This window comes from Oncorhynchus mykiss, chromosome 4 (assembly GCF_057628025.1).
Source record: "Oncorhynchus mykiss isolate SJ-2025 chromosome 4, ASM5762802v1, whole genome shotgun sequence".
NCBI lineage: Eukaryota > Metazoa > Chordata > Actinopteri > Salmoniformes > Salmonidae > Oncorhynchus > Oncorhynchus mykiss.
In genome coordinates, this window is record NC_143025.1 from 12,282,501 (window position 1) to 12,303,275 (window position 20,775).

At 46.0% G+C, this 20,775-nt stretch overlaps 1 protein-coding gene across 1 annotated transcript in view; it reads left to right on the top strand.

Annotated features, from left to right (window-relative positions):
• The window catches only part of LOC110522733 (ATP-binding cassette sub-family C member 8-like), a 130,762-nt gene that overhangs the window by 102,833 nt on the left and 7,154 nt on the right, over positions 1 to 20,775 (top strand). Inside the window, exons 26-37 of the mRNA XM_036969077.2 lie at positions 4,010 to 4,176; positions 4,720 to 4,789; positions 4,991 to 5,148; positions 6,910 to 7,002; positions 7,103 to 7,205; positions 8,117 to 8,230; positions 8,689 to 8,809; positions 10,037 to 10,167; positions 10,366 to 10,444; positions 10,555 to 10,663; positions 12,568 to 12,671; positions 20,025 to 20,158. Coding sequence (XP_036824972.2) covers positions 4,010 to 4,176; positions 4,720 to 4,789; positions 4,991 to 5,148; positions 6,910 to 7,002; positions 7,103 to 7,205; positions 8,117 to 8,230; positions 8,689 to 8,809; positions 10,037 to 10,167; positions 10,366 to 10,444; positions 10,555 to 10,663; positions 12,568 to 12,671; positions 20,025 to 20,158 — 1,383 coding nt within the window. The remainder of the gene's footprint in view (positions 1 to 4,009; positions 4,177 to 4,719; positions 4,790 to 4,990; positions 5,149 to 6,909; positions 7,003 to 7,102; positions 7,206 to 8,116; positions 8,231 to 8,688; positions 8,810 to 10,036; positions 10,168 to 10,365; positions 10,445 to 10,554; positions 10,664 to 12,567; positions 12,672 to 20,024; positions 20,159 to 20,775) is intronic.

Genomic DNA, 20,775 nt, shown 5'->3' on the forward strand with positions numbered 1-20,775 from the left:
GCGGTTGTGGACGGAGCAATTCCCGTACCAGGCCGTGATGCCAACCGGTCAGGAAGCTCTCGGTGGTGCAGTGGTTGTTTTTGGAGAGGACCCGGGTGGCAGGCCGAATTTCTTCAACCGAAGTAGGAAGTCGAGGCGCTGCTGTGCCCTCTTGACAAGAGTGGTGGTGTTGTTGGTCCATGTCATTTTCACTGTGATGTGGACACTGAGGAACTTAATACTGCTGACTCTCTACTGCATTCCCGTTCATGTGGATCGAGGCATGTTCCCGCCTCTGTTTCCTAAGTCTACAAACAACGCCTTTGTTTTGCTGACGTTGAGGGAGAGCTTGTTGTCCTGGCACCACAATTCCTGTTCAGTTACCTCCTCTCTATAGACTGACTCTTGGCGATGTTGGTTGTCAGGCCTGGAGAGGTGGGGTAGTCGTCAGCAAACTTGATGATAGAGTTGGTGTCGTGCAAAGCCATGCAGTAGTGGGTGAGCAGGGATTAGAGCAGATCGGCCAGGACATGCCCCTGCGAGACCCCTGTGTTAAGAGTCAATGTGGAGGAAGTGTTGTTGCCATTCCTCACAGCCTATGGTCAGGAAATCCAGGATCCAGTTGCAGAGTGGGGTGTCCAGACCCAGGGCTCTGAGCTTGGTGTCGAGCTTGGAGGGAACAATAGTGTTGAATGCTGAACTGTAGTCAATGAACTGTAGTCCAGATGTGTTACGGCCGTGTGAATAGCAATGGAATTGGCATCTTCTGTGGATCTGTTGGTGAAGTAGGCAAATTGGAATGGCTCCAGTGTGCCTGGCATGCTGGCCTTGACGTGGGCCGGCTATGACCTGCCTCTTGAAGCACTTCATGATGACCGGGGTGAGTGCGACAGGGGATAGTCTTTTGGGTCTTGTTTTTCTTGGGCAGTGGGAAGATGGTGGTCTCTTTGAAGCAGATGGGGACTACAGCCTGGGACAGGAACAGGTTAAAGATGTCTGAGAAGACGCCCGCCAGTTGGCGGGAGCCTCGAGAGCCTGGTCGTTCAGAGCCTCAAGAGTCTTCCTGGATGGCTCGGTATTGTCTGGTCGTCCAGAGCAACGAGAGTCTTCCTGGATGGCTCGGTATTGTCTGGTCGTCCAGAGCAACGAGAGTCTTCCGGGCATGCCGGTATTGTCTGGTCGTCCAGAGCAACGAGAGTCTTCTTGGATGGCTCGGTATAGTCTGGTCGTCCAGAGCAGCGAGAGTCTTCCTGGATGGCTCGGTATTGTCTGGTCGTCCAGAGCAACGAGAGTCTTCCTGGATGGCTCTGTATTGTCTGTGTCCCGTTGATAGCAACGAGAGTCTTCCTGGATGGCTCGGTATTGTCTGGTCGTCCAGAGCAACGAGAGTCTTCCTGGATGGCTCGGTATTGTCTGGTCGTCCAGAGCAACGAGAGTCTTCCTGGATGGCTCGGTATTGTCTGGTCGTCCAGAGCAACGAGAGTCTTCCTGGATGGCTCGGTATTGTCTGGTCGTCCAGAGCAACAAGAGTCTTCCTGGATGGCTCGGTATAGTCTGGTCGTCCAGAGCAGCGAGAGTCTTCCTGGATGGCTCGGATACTCTGGTCGTCCAGAGCCTCGAGAATCTTGGTATAGTCTGGTCGTTCAGAGCCTCGAGAGGTCTTCCTGGATGGCGCGGTATTGTCTGGTCGTCCAGAGCCCTCAGAGTCTTCCTGGGTGGCTCGGTATTGTCTGGTCGTTCAGAGCCTCGAGAGTCTTCCTAGATGGCGCGGTATTGTCTGGTCGTCCAGAGCAATGAGACTCTTCCTGGATGGCTCGGTATCGTCTGGTCGTCCAGAGCCTCGAGACTCTTCCTGGATGGCTCGGTATTGTCTGCCTCTAAGCGAGCATGGAATGTGTTAAACTCGTTTGGGAAGGAGGCTTTGGTGGGCACCATACAGATGGATTTGCAAGTCTGAGTTGTCAAACATCAATTCAAATTTGTCTGTATTGTCTTTTTCCTGATCCCTAATGGATTTTCAGAGCTCAATGTGGAGGAAGTGTTGTTGCCATTCCCTTGTACATGTCGCACGCCACTGAGTCACCAGGTTTCATTCTCTTGCTGACATTGAATTATGCAGTACAGACTCTCAGCATGGTACGGATATCTGGTTGGGGCATGTCCTACTGCTTTATTGTCAAGACATTTCCTAATGAAGCCTGTGACTGATGATGCATATTCTTCAATGTTGAAGGATGAGTCCTGGGTGGGGATGAATCTTTGAACATATTCCAATTCCTCTTCTTCAAAGAGTCCTGCGGTATTGAGCCTCGTCTGTCCAGCACCTCACCTTTCTCCGTGTTGGAGACGTATTCCGATGAATAAGAAATATTTGTACTTTTTTTATTGAACCTTTATTTAACTAGGCAAGTCAATGATGGCCTACCCCGGCCAAACCTGGACAACTCTGGGCCAATTGTGCCCCGCCCTATGGGACTCCCAATCACGGCCGGTTGTGATACAGCCTGGTGATGCCTCTAGCACTGAGAAGCAGTGACTTAGACCGCTGCGCCACTCGGGAGCCCAAGAAATCTTTGGGGGTAATTAGTTAATTGTATTTTCTGTGTACTTTTTGTTCATTAGGCACCTAGAAAATGTTGCTGTGAGTGTGTGCATTAAAGCCTGGGACCTAATGACTTGCCTTAGCTCCCTGTGCTATTGCCAAGGCTTTAGCTGATTGGGCTTGACAGTCTTGTGGGTAGCCTAGTTGGTTACACTACCTCAGAGCTTTGATTTGATAAAGACGTGAACAATACCATATCTAAGTGGTCGCTTGTCAGTAGGACTGTCCCGACTAAACACATCTGGTGGAGCCAGAGGCAGCAGTGGGGTCAAACTGTAGAACCCAGTTCCTACATTTCATTATAAACATGGATAATATTTGGTCACTTAGAAAGTATTTTTCCAAATGCTGTTGTAAAGTAATTATAGTGATGTAATATCATTATTAGCACTTGAGTATGCACACACAAGCACGTTCACACATGCACCCACAGACACGTTATACTTGCAGGAGAAGGTAAGCTGTGTCATTAACACATTGGAGCCACGGCAGGTGTGTGGGTTTTCCTGGTGCTACTAAAGGCTGCCTCTTATTTGTGTGTGTGTATGTGTATGTGTGTGTGTGTGTGTGTGTGTGTGTGTGTGTGTGTGTGTGTGTGTGTGTGTGTGTGTGTGTGTGTGTGTGTGTGTGTGTGTGTGTGTGTGTGTGTGTGTGTCCTACATTGGGAAGGACATTAAAACCCTCCAACTCCTCTCCTCACAGGCTCTCTGAGTTGTCTTTGACCTTGAATTAGAATCCCATTCATTATGTCAGGCCCTTTAGGTAGAGTTCAGCTGAATAAAGAAACATAGAAGTCATTATTTGGCTTGTGAGTCACTTTATCCTCCTGCGTGAGTGAGTGAGAGAGTGAGTGAGAGAGAGAGTGAGTGAGTGAGTCACTTTATCCTCCTGAGTGAGTGAGTGAGTGAGTCACTTTATCCTCCTGAGTGAGTGAGTGAGTGAGTGAGTCACTTTATCCTCCTGAGTGAGTGACTGAGTGAGTCACTTTATCCTCCTGAGTGAGTGAGTCACTTTATCCTCCTGAGTGAGTGAGTGAGTGAGTCACTTTATCCTCCTGAGTGAGTGAGTGAGTGAGTCACTTTATCCTCCTGAGTGAGTGACTGAGTGAGTCACTTTATCCTCCTGAGTGAGTGATGAGTGAGTAAGTGAGTGAGAGAGAGAGAGAGACCAACATAATGTTCAAAGTCAGTACAGGCTTGGTGACTCATGCATGTAACAACATAGTCAGCTAATTATTCATGGTTAAAGTTGACGTTACAGTAGCACTCAGGGTTACTCTCAGAGGGAACTAAGTATTGGTGTGTGAGATAGAAGGGGTGTGACGTTATTTTGGTTTGTGGTAAGTTCTTTAATGAACCCAGAGTGTGACACACACACACACACACTGCTCTCTAATCAAGCCTATTTCCCCTGTGTTCCCCTCTGTAGGAGTGTGGTTTCAGCCACTCGTGGTACCTGTCAGTGTTCAGTGTGCTGTGCTGTCTGGGCATCGTTCTGTGTCTGGTCACCTCTGTGGCTGTAGAGTGGACAGGCCTGAGAGTGGCCAAAGAACTACACCACAACCTGCTCAGCAAGATCATACTGGCACCTATGAGGTAAAGGTGTGTGTGTGTGTGTGTGTGTGTGTGTGTGTGTGTGTTGTGGTGTGTGTGTGTGTGTGTGTGTGTGTGTGTGTGTGTGTGTGTGTGTGTATATCGAGTGAGTGAGTGAGTTGTGTTTGTGTGTGTAACGATCGATCATCCTGGGGAGCGAGGTAAGACACTGTATACATTGTGAACCGCCCCATTACCCAGAGGTCCATCTGCCTTCCACACACTGAAACCACGGCGATGCCAGCGCAGTAACAGATGCCAGAAAACTAATGACCTTGTGGTCGGGGCTCTGTACAAAACCATTTTAGATAAGGTGGCAGCCAAGAAGGATAATCACTTTCATTGTCTTCTTGTTTTCAAATTCAATTCCTCAAAACCCTCAGAGGAAGAGAATCTGTAACAGAAACATTGATGATATTCCAGCAGCTTCATCCTTCCACTTGAGGTTGTACTTGTCGAACAGTAAAAAAATGAAAACATGAGAACTTTCAGGGACAATAAAGTAAGATGTAAAACTATGGTGTAGTTGATCTGTGTCTCTTCCAGGCTGTTTGAGACCACTCCCCTGGGTAACATCCTCAACAGGTTCTCCTCTGACACCAACACCATAGACCAGGTATGTCTACACCACTCTCTCTGTGTGTTAACACTAGAAGGAGCCTCAATCACACTGACTTGGAACTTTCAAAATCTATGAATCTCAAATAGACGTTGCTTATTTTTCTTCATGGTTTTCAAAGTAGCTACAGCCTGTGAACCATTTGGTTGCTTTTCCTGGTAGATGGTAGTCATGTTTCACTGGTGGCTGTGTCCCCAGCACATCCCTGCCACCCTGGAGTGTCTGAGTCGCTCCACCCTGCTGTGTGTGTCGGCGCTGGGGGTTATCTCCTATGTGACCCCTGTGTTCCTCATTGCCCTGGTGCCCCTGGCCATCGCCTGCTACTTCATACAGAAGTACTTCCGGGTTGCCTCCAGGTGAGTGCCTGGTTTTGGGATATTTTTTTCTCTGTCTCTGTCACTTGTTTTGCTTCAGTTTATTCAAAGGGCAGTGTTCTCATCTGGGCTAGTTACAGTATGTCTCCCCTTTTCCTCTGTCCATTTCTATATATTGTATCTCTCTCTCTCCCTACTCTCTCTCTCCCTTTCTCCCTGTCTCTCTCCCTACTCTCTCTCTCCCTTTCTCCCTGTCTCTCTCCCTACTCTCTCTCCCCTTTCTCCTGTCTCTCTCCCTACTCTCTCTCTGCCTTTCTCCCTGTCTCTCTCTCCCTACTCTCTCTCTCTCTACCTATTCCCCCCCCCCTCTCTACCTATTCCCCCCCCCCGTCCTCTCTCTCTCTACCTATTCTCCCCTGTCCCTCTCTCTCTCTCTACCTATTCCCCCCCTCTCTCTACCTATTCCTCCCCCCTCTCTCTCTACCTATTCCCCCTCTCTCTACCTATTCCCCCCCACCCTCTCTCTCTCTACCTATTCTCTCCCGTGTCCCTCTCTCTCTCTACCTATTCCTCCCCCCTCTCTCTACCTATTCTCCCCCCTCTCTCTACCTATTCTCCCCCCGTCCCTCTCTCTCTCTCTACCTATTCTCCCCTGTCCCTCTCTCTCTCTCTACCTATTCCCTCCCTCTCTCTACCTATTCCTCCCCCTCTCTCTCTACCTATTCTCCCCCCCTCTCTCTCTCTCTCTACCTATTCCCCCCCTCTCTCTCTACCTATTCTCTTCCGCGTCCCTCTCTCTCTCTCTCTACCTATTCCCCCCCCTCTCTCTCTCTACCTATTCCCCCCCTCTCTCTCTACCTATTCCCCCTCTCTCTCTACCTATTCCCCCCCTCTCTCTACCTATTCCCCCCCTCTCTCTACCTATTCCCCCCTCTCTCTATCTATTCCCCCCTCTCTCTATCTATTCTCCCCCCCGTCCCTCTCTCTCTCTCTACCTATTCCCCCCCTCTCTCTCTACCTATTCCCCCCCTCTCTCTCTACCTATTCTCCCCCCTCTCTCCATCTATTCTCCCCCCCGTCCCTCTCTCTCTCTCTATCTATTCTCCCCCCGTCCCTCTCTCTCTCTACCTATTCCCCCCCTCTCTCTACCTATTCCCCTCCACCCTCTCTCTCTCTACCTATTCTCCCCCCTCACTCTACCTATTCTCCCCCGTCCCCCTCTCTCTCTCTACCTATTCCCCCCCCTCTCTCTACCTATTCCCCCCCCCCTCTCTACTTATTCTCTCCCCCGTCCCTCTCTCTCTCTCTCTCTCTCTACCTATTCTCCCCCCCTCTCTACCTACCCCCCTCCCTCTCTCTCTCTCTCTCTCTCTCTCTCTCTCTCTCTACCTATTCCCCCCCTCTCTCTCTCTCTCTCTCTCTACCTATTCCCCCCCCTCTCTCTCTCTCTCTCTCTCTCTCTCTCTCTCTCTCTCTCTCTCTCTACCTATCCCCCCCTCTCTTTCTCTCTCTACCTATTCTTCCCCTCCTCTCTCTACCTATTCCCCCCCTCTCTCTACCTATCCCCCCTCCCTCTCTCTCTACCTATCCCCCTCCCTCCCTCTCTCTCTACCTATCCCCCCTCCCCTCTCTCTCTACCTATTCTCCCCCCTCCCTCTCTCTACCTATTCTCCCCCCTCCCTCTCTCTACCTATTCTCCCCCCTCCCTCTCTCTCTACCTATCCCCCCTCCCTCTCTCTCTACCTATTCTCCCCCCCTCCCTCTCTCTCTACCTACCCCCCCCCCCCCTCTCTCTCTGGTCAGGGACCTCCAGCAGTTGGAGGATAGTACCCAGCTCCCTCTCCTGTCCCACTTCTCAGAGACAGTGGAGGGCCTCACCACCATCCGGGCATTCAGGTATTTTCTAAACAACATCCATTTTGACCGGGACCAGCAAGGCGGTTGGTTATGTGTTTCTCCACTTACACATATTACTCTGTGATTGTCTCTCCTCCAGGTACGAGTCCAGGTTCAGACAGAGGTTATTGGAGTATACTGATGCCAACAACATCGCATCTCTCTTCCTCACAGCAGCCAATCGCTGGCTAGAGGTCCGCATGGTAATGAGGTCTACTCTATAATGCATTCTGCTCTACTAAACTCTTGTCTGTGTGATGTATCTAAGGCATGGTCTTCTCTACTAAACTCTTGTCTGTGTGGTGTATCTAAGGCATGGTCTGCTCTACTAAACTCTTGTCTGTGTGGTGTATCTAAGGCATGGTCTGCTCTACTAAACTCTTGTCTGTGTGGTGTATCTAAGGCATGGTCTGCTCTACTAAACTCTTGTCTGTGTGGTGTATCTAAGGCATGGTCTGCTCTACTAAACTCTTGTCTGTGTGGTGTATCTAAGGCATGGTCTGCTCTACTAAACTCTTGTCTGTGTGGTGTATCTAAGGCATGGTTCGTGTTGATTAAGTTATTACGTCTGCTCTCATTCTATTGGGTGACTGCTCCCTCTATGGGAACTTTGAATATGACAGGATCCTATGGATTTATACTGAGCGTTTCTTTGTATTTCTATTGGACTATGTAGTTTTAACTGTTTGTGTTCTCTCCAAACGTGTACAGGTTTGTGTGTGGTGACTATGTATACTGTTCCTCTATAGGAGTATGTAGTTTTAACTGTTTGTTTTCTCTCCAAACGTGTACAGGTTTGTGTGTGGTGACTATGTAGTTTTAACTGTTTGTGTTCTCTCCAAACGTGTACAGGTTTGTGTGTGGTGACTATGTATACTGTTCCTCTATAGGAGTATGTAGTTTTAACTGTTTGTTTTCTCTCCAAACGTGTACAGGTTTGTGTGTGGTGACTATGTATACTGTTCCTCTATAGGAGTATGTAGTTTTAACTGTTTGTGTTCTCTCCAAACGTGTACAGGTTTGTGTGTGGTGACTATGTAGTTTTAACTGTTTGTGTTCTCTCCAAACGTGTACAAGTTTGTGTGTGGTGACTATGTGTACTGTTCCTCTATAGGAGTATGTAGGAACCTGTGTTGTTCTGATAGCAGCCGTGGCCTCCATCAGCAACTCTCTGTACAACCACCTCTCCACTGGCCTGGTGGGACTAGGACTCACCTACGCACTCATGGTGAGGACCGCTCTGGGGTGTGTGTGTGTGTGTCTAAGGTCAAAGATCTAATGTAGTCACACATTTCTCTATGAAAGACTGAGGCTGAGTTGCTGCGGCCAAATGGCACGTTGTGTCTCTTCTCCAGGAAGAGTCTGGATCTGACCTCCCCGACGTCTTACAGAATGGAACACATTCTGACCGTTCTGATTGGTCCCAAAAACCGAGGGGGTTGTGGGCCAAAGCCGGCCTACATGATGACGTCATCAACTTTGACACTCTTATTGGTTAAAAAAGATCCAATCGCTGATGAATTTGAAATCCGCACAAAGGATTTCTAGGGTGTCAGTTTCAGACTGAATTTACTGAACAATCAATAGAGCAGCTGAATTCAGGACGAGTCGTCAGGTTGAGGCTCTAAACCAATCAAACCTCTCTCCTCCTTCCTGTTACACTACCTGTCTGTGTCTCTGTCCCAGGTATCCAACTACCTGAACTGGATGGTGCGGAACCTGGCAGACATGGAGGTTCAGCTGGGTTCAGTCAAGAGGATCAACGGCCTGCTGAAGACTGAGCCTGAGAACTACGAGGGACTGATGGGTTAGTACAGTCTAACCTTAGTACAGTACTACCTCTTAGCTCCAGACCTAAGTCTAACCTTAGTACAGTACTACCTCTTATCTCCAGACCTAAGTCTAACCTTAGTACAGTACTACCTCTTAGCTCAACTTAACACAGCCCTAACCTTAACCAAAAATACAAACCTAAACCTAGCCAAAACCCTAACCCTAGCCACAAACACAACCCCAACCCTAACCCTAACCCTAACCCTAGCCACAAACACAACCCCAACCCTAACCCTAACCCTAGCCACAAACACAACCCCAACCCTAACCCTAACCCCAAACACAACCCCAACCCTAACCCTAGCCACAAACACAACCCCAACCCCAACCCTAACCCTCGCTCCAGCCCAAACCGGGTAGTTCTGGCTCAATTTAACTACTGCCTATGTCTCGGGCACACTAGAATGGTTCCAGTCCTGAGTAATGGTGTTAAAGCTGGAATCCTTAGTGGTGAAAAAGCCACATCCGTTTGTGATATAACGCCAACAAAGAAGTTACTGCAAACAACAAACACAGTTTTCCCCTCTGACATCATCGCATGCTTGATAGAAGAACACGATATGTACTGCAATGTTTTTGACATGCACAACGCTCCTTAGCTCAGCAACAAAAACAATAATGGTGGCCAGCGGCGCTGTTTCCCGCGTCTCTCCCTCTCCCTGTCCGTCTCACCTGTCTCTCCTTCTCCCTGTCCGTCTCACCTGTCTCTCCTTCTCCCCGTCTCTCCCTCTCTGTCCATCTCACCTGTCTCCCCCTCTCTGTCCGTCTCACCTGTCTCTCCCTCTCTGTCCATCTCATCTGTCTCTCCCTCTCCCTGTCCGTCTCACCTGTCTCTCCCTCTCTGTCCATCTCACCTGTCTCTCCCTCTCTCTGTCCATCTCACCTGTCTCTCCCTCTCTCTGTCCATCTCACCTGTCTCTTCCTCTCTCTGTCCATCTCATCTGTCTCTCCCTCTCTCTGTCCATCTCACCTGTCTCTCCCTCTCTCTGTCCCTCTCACCTGTCTCTCCCTCTCTGTCCCTCTCATCTGTCTCTCCCTCTCCCTGTCCGTCTCACCTGTCTCTCCCTCTCTCTGTCCATCTCACCTGTCTCTCCCTCTCTCTGTCCATCTCACCTGTCTCTCCCTCTCTCTGTCCATCTCACCTGTTTCTCCCTCTCCCTGTCCGTCTCATCTGTCTCTCCCTCTCATTCCCTCCCTCTAGCTGCATCTCAGGTGCCGGATGGCTGGCCACGGCAAGGAGAGATTCAGATCCAGAACCTGAGTGTGCGTTACGACACCACCCTGAAACCTGTCCTCAAACAAGTCAACGCACACATCAGCCCTGGACAGAAGGTAACATACAGTCACACAGAATGAATGGGGGAGTGAGAGAAAAAAATACAATTAAGGGAATTAACTGTAGCTAATGAAAGACAGCGTAGAGCAGTTTTGTGCAGTGATAGTGATGATGATGATGATGATGGTGAGTATGATGACGATGATGATGAAGATGATGTGCCATCAAACAAACTGTCTTCCTGTGGTTTCCAGGTGGGGATCTGTGGTAGGACAGGAAGTGGGAAGTCTTCTTTCTCCTTGGCCTTCTTCCGCATGGTCGACACGTTCGAGGGTAGACACTGCCAACTGTTACTATGACGATACTACAACTAAAGTTTTTATTGGACTTTATAGGTTTATTAACTGGGTCATTTTAACATAGCTGGTCTTCTCTCCAAACAGGGCGTATCATCATAGATGACATTGACATCGCCAAGCTGCCTCTGCAGACTCTGAGGTCTAGATTCTCCATCATCCTCCAGGACCCCATCTTATTCAGCGGAACCATCCGGTAAGAGAACCCCCACACTACGGTTTCATCAAGATCAGTGTTTTTCTCCTGGTTCTGGAGGAGCAACAGTGTCTTCACCATGGCCAGCACCATTACACATGATTCCATCAATCAACTCATCAGCACCATTACCCATGATTCCATCAATCAACTCATCAGCACCATTACCCATGATTCCATCAATCAACTCATCAGCACCATTACCCATGATTCCATCAATCAACTCATCAGCATCATTACCCATGATTCCATCTATCAACTCATCAGCACCATTACACATGATTCCATCAATCAACTCATCAGCACCATTACCCATGATTCCATCAATCAACTCATCAGCACCATTACACATGATTCCATCAATCAACTCATCAGCACCATTACCCATGATTCCATCAATCAACTCATCAGCACCATTACCCATGATTCCATCAATCAACTCATCAGCACCATTACCCATGATTCCATCAATCAACTCATCAGCATCATTACCCATGATTCCATCTATCAACTCATCAGCACCATTACACATGATTCCATCAATCAACTCATCAGCAAAACCTGTATTAGCTGATTCAGGAGTTCTAGGGCTGGGCTGGCACGAAAGCCTGTAGTACCAAGAGCGAAGAACATTGAGACAGCATACAGGAAGTTAAGCCAAACGTATTGAGAGTAATGTTGTACTCCCAGCAGCAGCCACGCCACACTGCAGAGTGTGAGTTGTTTTACGAGGGGAAAAGAGAGACAGGCGCTACTTGTAACTGGGTCAGTTGGCCGACTGTTGAAACTTGTGAGAGTTTCAACACAGAAAGTGTCATCTTAGGAGGTGTCTGATAACCAGACGCATCTCTGGAAAAACTCAACACTAGTCATTTATTTTTGGAGCGCTCCAAAGCATTATCATGTTGCAGATGCACCGAGAACAAGCCCAACAGAAACAGAAAACGGAAATAGAAAAGTAATAAAAGAAAGAATACTATGACTAGAGGATTTTTTATTTATTTTTTTATTTCACCTTTATTTAACCAGGTAGGCTAGTTGAGAACAAGTTCTCATTTGCAACTGCGACCTGGCCAAGATAAGGCATAGCAGTGTGAACAGACAACACAGAGTTACACATGGAGTAAACAATTAACAAGTCAATAACACAGTAGAAAAAAGGGGAGTCTATATATACATTGTGTGCAAAAGGCATGAGAAGGTAGGCAAATAATTACAATTATGCAGATTAACACTGGAGTGATTAACACTGGAGTGATAAATGAAACATAGATGAAACAATAGAAAACGTCCTGGCGAGAACAGTAAATAATTTATACTCCTTTCACACGGTACATGGGTGGGATTTGAAGTAGTAGGTTAGCCTGTATCAAATCCTACTGGTATAGGTTAATAAAATGTACTACTGGTCCAGTCCTATGACCCTGTGGTAAGGAGTGTGCTTGTGTGTGTGTGTGTATGTGTGTTAGTTATACACTATATACTTTATATTATTAGATTAGATTATTCTAGATGCTTTTTATAATGGAGATCAAGTTTATAAATTGGCTGGCTAGGCTGATGAGACAGTGGATTGCACAGTCAGATGGAACGGAGTAAATAGGCATCATAACGCCATAGATTTAGCCGGTGGTAACTTGTGGAATAGACACCAGCTGGAATACGGTTTTAACCAATCAACATTCAGGATTAGACCCACCTGGTGTATAAACTGGATTGTGTTGGTGCTTCTACACCTGCATTGCTTGCTGTTTGGGGTTTTAGGCTGGGTTTCTGTACAGCACTTTGAGATATCAGCTGATGTACGAAGGGCTATATAAATACATTTGATTTGATATTAGATTGTTCTACTGGTCCAGTCCTATGACCCTGTTGTGAGGTGTGTGTGTGTGTTTGTTTGTCAGGTTTAACCTGGACCCAGAGATGAAGGCTACAGACGATATGCTGTGGGAGGCTCTGGAGATCGCTCAGCTCAAACCTGTAGTCAAGACTTTACCAGGAGGACTGGGTAAGGAGTGTGTGTGTGTGTGCATTCATTCTCTGAAATTCTAGCTTGTTTAGCTTGGTGGAATTATTTGTATTTATTTTATTATGTATACCACCCTGCATCCCACTGCTGGCTGGCTTCTGAAGCTAAGCAGGGTTGGTCCTGGTCAGTCCCTGGATGGGAGACCAGATGCTGCTGGAAGTGGTGTTGGAGGGCCAGTAGGAGGCACTCTTTCCTCTGGTCTAAAAAAATATTCCAATGCCCCAGGGCAGTGATTGGGGACACTGCCCTGTGTAGGGTGCTGTCTTTCGGGTGGGATGTTAAAATGGGTGTCCTGACTCTCTGAGGTCATTAAAGATCCCATGGCACTTATCATAAGAGTAGGGGTGTTAACCCTGGTGTCCTCGCTAAATTCCCAATCTGGCCCTCAAACCATCACGGTCACTTAATAATCCCCAGTTTACAATTGGCTTATTCACCCCCCTCCTCTCCCCTGTAACTATTCCCCAGGTCGTTGCTGTAAATGAGAATGTGTTCTCAGTCAATTTCCCTGGTAAAATAACGGAATAAAATAAAATGTAACTAGGCAAGTCAGTTAAGAACAAATGTCTATTTACAATGACAGCCTCCTGCGGGGGCTGGGATTCAAAATAAAAATAAATGTAAAATATAGGACAAAACACATCACAACAAGAGAGACAACACTACATAAAGAGACACCTAAGTCAACAACATAGCATGGAAGCAACACAACATGACAACATGGTAGCAGCACAAAACATGGCACAAACATTATTGGGCACAGACAACAGCACAAAGGGCAAGAAGGCAGAGACAACAATACATCACACAAAGCAGCCACAAATGATTGAGTCTTTGAATGAAGAGACTGAGATAAAAAGGTTCAGTTTAAGTGTTTGTTGCAGCTCGTTCCAGTCGCTAGCTGCAGCCAACTGAAAAGAGGAGCGACCCAGGCATGTGTGTGCTTTGTGGACCTTTAACAGAATGTGACTGGCAGAACGGGTGTTGTATGAGGAGAATGAGAGCTGCAGTAGATATCTCAGACAGGGGGGAGTGAGGCCTAAGAGAGTTGTATAAATAAGCATCAATCAATTCTACATCGACCGAGGATGAAGGGTCACCATTATGTAGAATATAATAAACTATATTCAACAATCGGACTTCAATGTTTTGTGAATAAATGCAACAGGCCCTGTGCATCTCTGGAGGAATCTAGTCCAGGTAGGGAGCCTTACGTCACCTCTCAGTATCAACATGTGTCTATCTATCACTAGAATCAACATGTGTCTATCTATCACTAGAATCAACATGTGTCTATCTTGCACCATTATTCAATTATTCAGAGTCTAGGTACAAATAGCTGTCAACCAGTGTTCTAGCATGAGGTTGAGTCAAGTAGACCAGGTATGTCAAGAAGGAACACAAGCATGTACTATGTGTAGTGAATAATATACCAATAAACCTACCAAAGTTTGAACGTATAGTCAATCAAATAATTACTGTTAAATAAGGAATGCATCTACTCAATTCAACTAATAGGATTTATTAGTCACGAAAGAATTAACACTCAAACAATTAGTGTACATGAAATACATTACAAAATACCCAGAGTAAATGACTATCAACTAAATAAGACTTCACGTGGTTCCGCTTCTTCAATTCAGAATAATCAAAGAGGAAAAAATTCTACCAAATTCTAACAGGAAGTCACGCCCAACCTGAACGAACATGTCTTAGCACTTTGCTAGTGAAAACACAAAACGCAAGAACACATTCATTCTTGGATCCAATCATCACAATTCTTATCTAAATGATAGGCGTGCACCCATGTGTCGGCCCTCTTTGAACTGACCGCCGTCCGGCAGATAGAATAACCCTGTAACAATAGCACTTACACAATAAGATGGCGCCGGACTGGCTGGTTACCATTTTGAAAGCTCCAACCTAACTTTGTTATTTTGTGATTATTTTGTACTTTATTTTCCCAAAATGTATCCTCTATTATTTATTACAATCGACAAGTGCTTTTGAACATCAGATCGGCAGTTACCTCAATTCCAGCTTCATCTTATCTGCCCTGGTCTCGACTTACAGTATATACACCCCATGGCTATTCAACTCAATGGATTCTCCATTCACAGGGCGGACAGGACAGTGGAGTCAGGGAAATCGAGGGGGGGAGGGGTTTGCCTCTTCATCAACAGGTGTACTGATTCGAGCAGTGCAAGTGTTGACCCATTGTTCACCCGTCTTGGAATACCTGATGGTCAAATTGCGAACCTTCCACCTCCCGAGGGAGTTTTCAGCCATTATCATGACTGTTGTAGACATTCCACTTCAGGATAAGAAAAATAACAAGCTGGTACTTCACAAACTGTATGAGCCAATAAACAAGCAGGAAAACGTACATCCAAAAGCTGGTTCTGGTTGCCGGCAATTTGAATTCCACATCATTAATGACACACGATACTCAATATCCATCAACACGTCTCCCTCGCCACTAGCGGTGATAAAGTCCTAGACCACAGTTTTTCTACCCACAAGCAATTATACAAGGCCCTCCCTCGTCCACCATTCAGCAAATCAGAGCATGACTCCATACCCCTGCTTCCTGTTTACAAGCAGAAGCTCAAACAGGAATTACCCTTGACTTGCTCCATTGAGAAATGGTCTCCAGAATCAGAGATTATCCTAGAGGACTGCTTTACTAGCGCTGATTAGAATATGTTTCAGGACTCTGCCAATAACATTGACAAGCTGACCACCTCCATCTTTATTAGCTTTATTAGGAAATGCAACGACAACGTTGTCCACACATTGAAGGTTCACTTCTTTCCCAATGAAAAGCCCTGGATTAACACGGAGGTTGGCGCTAAACTAAAGGACAGGGATAGTGCACACAGGGCTATCACAGACAACCCTGAGGCTACGGCTGAGGACAGGAGCAAGTACAACAAGTCAAAAGGACAAGAAGGTAGAATCCTATTACGCAGGCTTCACTGACCGCCGCACAAGGCTGGGGTTACAGTCCATTACGGATGAAAAAGATCTGCCCAACGATGCCTCTCTACCAGACGAACACAATGCATTTTATGCATGCTTTGACCAACATCGTGCCGGGTGTGAGATCCAAGGGGACGTGAGTAAAGTCTTTAATCAGGTCAATACCTGCATGGCTGCAGGACTCCGTATTCCAGGGCCATTCTCAGAGCATGCGCAGAACAGCTGGCAGGTATATTCAAAGTCATTTTCAATCTCTTCTTGGCCCAGTTGTTAGGCAGAGCAACACAGGGGAACCCAAGAGCAGACAGATGAGGAAACAGGGATGAATGAACCAAAGTATTTATTGTTACACAGAGAGATATGTTGTGCAGATCTGGGGAAGCTCAGATGAGTTGCAGAAAAAACAGATGTGGAGAACGAGGTCGTAAAGAGTGAGATGAGAGGATAAACGGTGTCAGGCAGGGAAACAGGCAGAGTAACAGGATCTTGAATAATAATAAATGGCTAGAATCATATACTGACTGAGCAGAGATTATGATCTGGCAGAGTGGAATTGGCAGGACTGAGTATTTGTATAGGCCTTGATTATGGAACGAGTTGCAGCTGGTAGGGATCTGCTCAGAGAGAGAGAGAGAGAGAGAGAGAGAGAGAGAGAGAGAGAGAGAGAGAGAGAGAGAGAGAGAGAGAGAGAGAGAGAGAGAGAGAGAGAGAGAGAGAGAGAGAGAGAGAGAGAGAGAGAGAGAGAGAGAGAGAGAGAGAGAGAGAGAGAGAGAGAGAGAGAGAGAGAGAGAGAGAGAGAGAGAGAGAGAGAGAGAGAGAGAGAGAGAGAGAGAGAGAGAGAGAGAGAGAGAGAGAGAGAGAGAGAGAGAGAGAGAGAGAACGAACAGGGGGAGTAATTGCAGGTCAAGAAGACACCAGATGAACACCAGAGGGCGTAGCAGGAGCAGAAGTGACACCAGTCTGTAATCCTCACATGTTTTAAGGTGACCACCATCATCCCTGTTCCCAAGGGGGGCTCCACATTTATACTGACTCGACACACAGCCACTCATATACAATCATCATATACACTGCTGCTACTCTGTTTATTATATATCCTGATACCTAGTCACCTTAACATTCTACATATTTACCTCTATCACTCCACATTGTCAATATGGACTGACCCTGTATGTAGCTTTCTTATTTATCATGTTTTTCTTCTTTTTATATATTGTGTGTTTTTGTTCTACCTTGTTATTGATTACTGCATTGTTCTAAGTTTTAATGTCACATGTATAGTTGAAGTCGGAGGTTTACATACACTTAGGTTGGAGTCATGTAAACTCGTTTTTCAACCACTCCACAAATTTCTTGTTAACAAACTATGGTTTTGGCAAGTAGGTTAGGACATCTACTTTGTACATGACACAAGTAATTTTTCCAACAATTGTTTACAGACAGATTATTTCACTTATAATTCACTGTGTATCACAATTCCAGTCGGTCAGAAGTTTACATACACTAAGGTGACTGTGCCTTTAATTAAACAGCTTGGAAAATTCCAGAAAAGTATGTCATGGCTTTAGAAGCTTCTGATAGGCTAATTGACATCATTTGAGTCAATTGGAGGTGTACATGTGGATATATTTCAAGGCCTACCTTCACACTCAGTGCCTTGTTGCTTGACATCATGGGAAAATCAAAAGAAATCAGCCAAGACCTCATAAAAAAAATTGTAGACCTCCACAAGTCTGGTTCATCCTTGGGAGCAATTTCCAAATGCCTGAAGGTACCACGTTCATCTGTACAAACAATAGTACGCAAGTATAAACACCATGGGACCACGCAGCCGTCATACCGCTCAGGAAGGAGACACGTTCTGTCTCCTAGAGATGAATGTACTTTGGTGTAAAAAGTGCAAATCAATCCCAGAACACCAGCAAAGGACCTTGTGAAGATGCTGGAGGAAACAGGTACAAAAGTATCTATATCCACAGTAAAACGAGTCCTATATCGACAAAACCTGAAAGGCCGCTCAGCAAGGAAGAAGCCACTGCTCCAAAACCACCATAAAAAAGCCAGACTACGGTTTGCAACTGCACATGGGGACAAAGATTGTACTTTTTGGAGAAATGTCCTCTGGTCTGATGAAACAAAAATAGAACTGTTTGGCCATAATGATCATTTGTTATGTTTGGAGGAAAAAGGGAGGCTTGCAAGCCGAAGAACACCATCCCAACCATGAAGCACAGGGGTGGCAGCATCATGTTCCGGGGGTGCTTTGCTGCAGGAGGGACTGGTGCACTTCACAAAATAGATGGCATCATGAGGTAGGAAAATTATGTGGCTGTATTGAAGCAACATCTCAAGACATCAGTCAGGAAGTTAAAGCTTTGTCGCAAATGGGTCTTCCAAATGGACAATGACCCAAAGCATATATCCAAAGTTGTGGCAAAATGGCTTATTATGGACAACAAAGTCAAGGTATTGGAGTGGTCATCACAAAGCAATGACCTCATTCCTATGGAACATATGTGGGCAGAACTGAAAAAGCGTGTGTGAGCAAGGAGTCCTTCAAACCTGATTCAGCTCTGGCAGGAGGAATGGGCCAAAATTCACCCAAATTATTGTGGGAAGCTTGTGGAAGGCCACCTGAAACGTTTGACCCAAGTTAAACAATTTAAAGGCAATGCTACCAAATACTAATTGAGTGTATGTAAACTTCTGACCCACTGGGAATGTGATGAAAGAAATAAAAGCTCAAACAAGTAATTCTCTCTACTATTATTCTGACATTTCACATACTTAAAATAAAGTGGTGATCCTAACTGACCTAAGGCAGGGAATTTTTACTAGGATTAAATGTCAGGAATTGTGAAAAACTGAGTTTAAATATAGTTGGCTAAGGTGTATGTAAACTTCTGACTTCAACTGTACAAGTCCAATTGAATGCCTTTCTTACAAGCTCTAATCGCAACAATGCAGTAATCAAAAACAATGTAATTCTAAAAATAACAAGGTAGAACAAAAAAACACAAGATATAACAAATAAGAAGAACAACACGATAAAGTAAATTGTTGGGGTTGGAGCTGGCAAGAAAGGCATTTCACTGTACTTGTGCATGTGACATTAAAATACTTGAAACTATAAAACAGATCACAATTCGTAGCTCTTTTTGAACTCTTCAAACAATCCAAACTAGGCTATTTAATTCACAGTAAAATTAATTTAGTCAATACAAGTTTCCATCAGTCTTCACACCTCTCCTGGCGTCAGTGACCCTCGGACTTCATGGGAACGTCTATTCCTGGAAAATCGAGATGCAAATATACAGCCATACATCTAAACGATGTATTGATTCCTCAGCGCCACCAAGTTGCGAGTATCACTTTATCTCATTCTTCCACTACACTTGTTCAGAGATATGAGCTGAGAGCTGGTGCTTAATGATATATAGATGTGTCGGTCTCATGTCCATCACTGGAACAGTAGATCTGTGCAGCACCCGCTCTGACTTGACCCCAGATGAACCTTACTGAGAGATGGAGTGGGTTTGAGAGCAGTGGTGACCTGACCAATCTCTAATCCTCTCATACATTGCCTGATCAGTTGGAACATGTGGCATTTAGCTCTAGGCTTTATAGCTGCCCTGACATCACAGTCTACTATCTCTAGCCTTGAGAGTAGACTCTGTGTTAGGACAGTTAATTCTAGCCTTTAGAGTAGACTCTGTGTTAGGACAGTTAATTCTAGCCTTTAGAGTAGACTCTGTGTTAGGACAGTTAGTTCTAGCCTTGAGTAGACTCTGTGTTAGGACAGTTAGTTCTAGCCTTTAGAGTAGACTGTGTTAGGACAGTTAGTTCTAGCCTTGAGAGTAGACTCTGTATCGTGGCTGTATGATTTTAGTTAGTGCAACTATCTCTAACCTTTAGACTCTCTCTCTCTCTCTCTCTCTCTCTGTCTGTGTGTGTTCTAGCGGAATAATGGCTGCAGGAAATTCTCACACGATGTACTCCAGTTATGACTGAGAAAAAGTGTATGCGTGTGCTTTTGAGTGGTGGCTATACACATTGGACAGTGACAGAGAGATGTATTACTCAGGCCTACAGTTTCTGCTGGTATTCATTCCAGCTAAATGTTGGATTAGATGTTGATCAATGATCAGCCAGGTAAAGGGAGGTCAATTCACTTGACTGAGTTGACAAATCCATATTCATGGGGTCAAGCACAAGTTGAACAACATTTATGTGATGTAACGTCATTGTAATAGAAATCTCAGGCTAATGATAGGTAAGGTGTAGTACAGTAGCGTCAGTCCAGTATTATAAAACAATGTGTTGAAGGTGATGATATTTGTTGTATTTCAGACGCCATGGTGACGGAGGGAGGGGAGAACTTCAGCCAGGGCCAGAGACAGCTCTTCTGCCTGGCCAGAGCCTTCGTCAGGAAGTCTAGCATCCTCATCATGGACGAAGCCACAGCCTCTATAGACATGGCCACGGTGAGGCAGAAGTGTGTGTGGAGAAGGTGTAGGATGATGGTTAAAAGGAGGAGAGGGGGAGGTGTAGGAGGATGGTTAAAAGGAGGAGAGGGGGAGGTGTAGGATGATGGTTAAAAGGAGGGGAGGAGAGGGGAGGTATAGGATGATGGTTAAAAGGAGGAGAGGGGGAGGTGTAGGATGATGGTTAAAAGGAGGAGAGGGGGAGGTGTAGGATGATGGTTAAAAGGAGGAGAGGAGGAGGTGTAGGATGATGGTTAAAAGGAGGAGAGGGGAGGTGTAGGATGATGGTTAAAAGGAGGAGAGGGGGAGGTGTAGGATGATGGCTCAAAGGAGGAGAGGCGGGGGTGTAGGATTTAAAAGAGGATAACGTCATTATTCTATAGATGGATGGGGACAATAGAAGTATATTGAAAGGGGGAAGGAGGAGAAGAGAGGCCTAGGGCAACAGTGGGAGCGGAAGTGAATTAATGGGTGCTTGCTAAATAGGTTAATTTCACCCCTGCACACACACATGCACGTGCACACATACACACACACTCAGACACACACACACATTCACATGCACATTCACACACAGTCACACTTTAAGGACCTGTCACAACAAGGGACTGCACTGC